The 3,926-nt window shown below is 60.0% G+C and overlaps 1 protein-coding gene across 2 annotated transcripts; it reads left to right on the forward strand.

Annotated features, from left to right (window-relative positions):
• Positions 1-951: 951 nt before the first annotated feature.
• LOC100071047 (insulin growth factor-like family member 1) lies at positions 952-3,618 on the forward strand. Of its 2 annotated transcripts, XM_001917064.6 has the most exons (5): positions 952-1,643; positions 2,095-2,132; positions 2,684-2,737; positions 2,842-3,103; positions 3,370-3,618. In XM_001917064.6, the coding sequence occupies exons 1-5, from the start codon at positions 1,531-1,533 to the stop codon at positions 3,377-3,379; spliced, it is 477 nt and encodes a 158-aa protein (XP_001917099.4). In that variant the 5' UTR covers positions 952-1,530; the 3' UTR covers positions 3,380-3,618. The 2 variants fall into 2 exon arrangements, with proteins under 2 accessions (XP_001917099.4, XP_070081724.1); XM_070225623.1 differs by lacking the exon at positions 2,684-2,737 and having other exon boundaries at positions 3,370-3,614.
• Positions 3,619-3,926: the final 308 nt, after the last annotated feature.

Below are 3,926 nucleotides of genomic sequence, written 5' to 3' on the forward strand. Positions count from 1 at the left end.
GACGTTTAGGACTCTGGTCTTTGCACAAATATCTCTGCTCTGGCAGGATGCCCCGTGGTCTCCTGCTCCAGTCTCTGCCCTCCTGTTCGCCCTCCTCACGGCATACAGATCCAGGGACGTTCACAGACGTAACCGGAACTCCTCTCCCCGGTCAGGACCAGCCGTGGTGCCCGGTGCTCTCAGGATAAGGTCCCGAGTCCTCCCCGAGGCTCACAAGGGACCCACCTGCCACCCCTCCACCCCCTCCATCTGCCCTGCCCTCCACTCTCTCTGGGCTCAGCCTCACTGAGACAGTCACAGTTCTGGCTCATCCTTGAAACCTTAGCTCAGACATCCCCTCCTCCAGGAAGCTCTCCTTCAACTCCCAAGATGAGTGACGATGCCCCTCAGGCTCCCACAGCTCCTGGGGTTCCCCAACCCCAATCTGACCTCTCTGAGGCTTGATGGTCTGTGGACACTGTGTGGCCCCCCACGATGGGACAGGAACTGCTGCTGAGTCATCGCTGTGTCCTCAGTGTCATCCAGCACGTGGCACACAGCTCACCCTCAGCCATGATTTACTGCCAAGCCCTTCACTGCATCATCTCTGCTGGACCAAAAGACAATGGGTCAGCTGGACCTCGTTGTCCCCATTTCACCAGGAAGGACACCGAGGATCACAGAGGCAAGGTTATCTCCCCACGTGCATCCTGGGAAACCCGGCGTTTGGGCACCAGTGCCAACCCCCACACCATCACCAGAGCTGGGCTGTGACGACACCTCTGCCCCCAGCAGGAAACACCAGAGCCGGCACCGAGGACACCAGCCCCTGCGGGAGCTGACCTGGATGTTTCTCTGAACCCTCCACTTCTGCTGGGTCTGGGCACGGATGCGGTTCCCGCTTCACAGGGAAGGACACGCTGCGTTCCTCTTTCACTGGGGCCTCGCCCTGGTTTCTGTCTGGAATGGGTGCATTTCACAGAGGAGCTGAGTCTGCGCCTGGTGTGAGGTGGAGGGGAGCTGGGGGGAGTGTTGACAGCCCCTCAGGGAAGCAGAGACGCAGAAGGAGGCACTTTCCAAACAGAGGGAGGGGGTAGAGGGACACGCTGCCTACATGAGGGACAGGTCACCCTTCCCAGGCCCTGGAGAGAACCTTGTCCATGTCGGGGTGATCTGTGCGCCCCCAGACATGGACTCCTGCAAGGGCTGGGGGAGGGGCCTCCCAGTCCTCAGTGCACGGGGTGACCGGGACCCGCAGACCTGACCCCACAGTGTCCCTCAGGGAGGGGCAGCCCTCCCCTCCTGTCCTCACAGGCCGACCCCAAGATGGCTCTTCTCGGGGACATTCCACCCGTCTCCCTCTGAACATGCGCGTTAGGGGGTAAAGCCTTTGAGGGCATCCTCAGGTGGTGGAATTTCTCCCACAGAGCGTCACAGGCGAGTAATGTTGACAATGACATTGACCCAACAACCAAACTAAAACTGACTGTCTTACCATTCTCTCTCTCTCTCTTTTTCTCTCGTGAGCTCAGTGAAAACTGTGACTCTGGAATGCCCTGCTCACCGCTCCCTCCCCCGTGTCTGACACAAGCCTGGGGCACAGGAGGTGCTAAGGGGACAGGTGCTCCTGGAGACACCACCATTGGACAAGACCCAGAGGGCAGGTGGGAAGAGAGGCCTGGGGGCTGTGAGCCTGGGGGCCACCAGGGCCTTTTCCATGTTCATCCCACGAGCCGCTCAGCGTCCTCCCCATACATTTCCCTTTCCCCGCCCTTGTTCAGCCTGGAATTTTCAAGTGTGTACAAACTGGTCTCGTTCACCTGAGTGCCTTGACTGCTGTTTAGTGAGCCCTGGGCAGGGGGTGTGAGGTCAGGGAGCTGACAGGCCCCCTGGAGGGACGGAAGATGTTAGCATTCAGGGAGAGTGAGGACCAGGCCATCGTGCTGGGCCTGGGAGGGAGGCATTAGGGGAGAGGATGCTGGCGGGGCAGCTGCTCCTGCCAAGGGCCCAGCGTGTCTCTGCAGGCCAGACAGGGCTTCCAATGACATCACCAGCTTTTCCGTAGGAATAAAAGCACCTACTCTGATCACTGATCTCCCCTCTGTTCCACTGCAGCCAGCCCACAGCCATGGCTCCCCGAGGCCGCATCCTGGGTAAGGAGGACCCCACCCAACTCCCACCAAGCCCATCTCCCATGTCCACCACCACCCCATCCTTACCTCCACCCAATTTCCCCCCCGAGCCCCAGGCCCTACAGATGACCCCATCAGAGGGGTGCCTGTTCCATATCCCACCATCGGCCCTTCCACATCCCTTATTCAGTTTCCAGAGTCTCGCCCAATGCCGTACGCATCCTGGGTTCCCACTCCACCAACGCCGGTGTCAGCTCCGCCCCTTTATGGCCTGACTGTATCTGAGCCTCCTGCTCTGAACACCTCCCACCCAGGACATACTCACATTCTCCAGGACCCCAAACTGAGTTCTTCCAGGACTCCTGCCTGCGTCCGCTCAGCTTCCCCAGGCCCACAAGCCCAGGACACCTGAACACGGTGACCGGGTCCCACGCTGGACTGCTCCTAACCTTCCCCTGCGCCTCACACAGGGCAGACACCCCCTCAGACCCTCCCCTGCCCCAGCCTGGGCTCCCCGAGGTGGACCCGTGGCTGCCCCGTCAGCCCCACCTCGTCCCTCTGCTCTCCCTCAGCTGTCTTGGCCGCTGTCTGCATCCTCACGCTCCTCTGCTCACACGGAGCCCCAGGTGAGCCCAGGACAGACACTCAGGGCTGCGGTGCGGCTCCCAGAGGGCCCCAGACTGGCACCCCTGCCCTGCTGCCTGGGCCACACCAGCTCTGTGTCTTCCAGTGTCCCCCATGGGCGCCCACCTGATGCTGTGCCAGCCGCACCTGACCTGTGGGGACAAGTTCTATGACCCTCTGCAGCACTGTTGCTATGATGACGCCTTGGTGCCCTTGGGCAGGACCCAAAAGTGTGGCAACTGCACCTTCAGGGTCTGCTTCGAGCAGTGCTGCTTCTGGTCACTCAGACCCCTGGAGTCCTTCGTGGTGAAGGTGAAAGGTCAGAGTTGCTTCTTGGCCCTGTCCCCGGATGACAGGCTTTGTCGCAGGTGAGGTCCCTCCCCTCCCGGGGATCAGGGGCTGCAGGGGGCTCTGGATGCCTGTTCTGTCCCTGATGCAGCCCCCCTGGCCCTGTCCACCTGCTCCAATCAATCCACCTCTCCCTTTTCCTCTCTCCTATTGTCTTTATTTCTCTCAGCCTCTTTGCTGTCCCTCTTGTGTCTCTCTGTTCCACTCCTCTGCCCAGGTTCCATCCGTCCCTCCATCTCTGTCCATCTGTCTCTTGCTCACTCTCTCTCTCTGTCTCTCTCTTCAGTGTCGGCTGACAGAGGACCAGATGACCGGGTGACCGCTGGATTCTGCTTCCTGAATGAGCCTGGGGAGACGGGCCTGGTGTAGACTAAGATCTGGGACGCGGAGGGGTTCTCTCGGGACTTGAGACGCTCGGACTCAGTGCTGTCTTCTCGTTCTTTCTCCTCTTTAACGCTCAGCCTGAATCCGTCCTAAGCAGGGGGACTGGTATCCTCTAGGATCCATGATTAATAAAGCTTGTTCCTCACATTTCCCTGATGGTGTGGCTGACGTGCGTCCTGCGATCATAATAGAGCCACAAGGGCCGGTCCAGCCACAGCGTTGGCCCCGTTGGGGAAGCATCTGTGGGACTCTCCATGGTTTTGTCGGCCCAGGAGAGCGTCTCAGGCTTCCTGCCCTGCAGCATCGCTATCGATAGGCTGAGACCCACACAACACCGTGCATCAGTTGGAAGACGTTTGGGTGGTTTCCAATTTGGGGACTGTTTTCGGCTCTTCTTTCTCGTGCAGTCTGCACTCCTGCAGTCTAGTCATGGTCGTCCTGGTTTGCTGATGCCCAGGC

This window comes from Equus caballus, chromosome 10 (genome assembly GCF_041296265.1).
Source record: "Equus caballus isolate H_3958 breed thoroughbred chromosome 10, TB-T2T, whole genome shotgun sequence".
Taxonomy (NCBI): domain Eukaryota; kingdom Metazoa; phylum Chordata; class Mammalia; order Perissodactyla; family Equidae; genus Equus; species Equus caballus.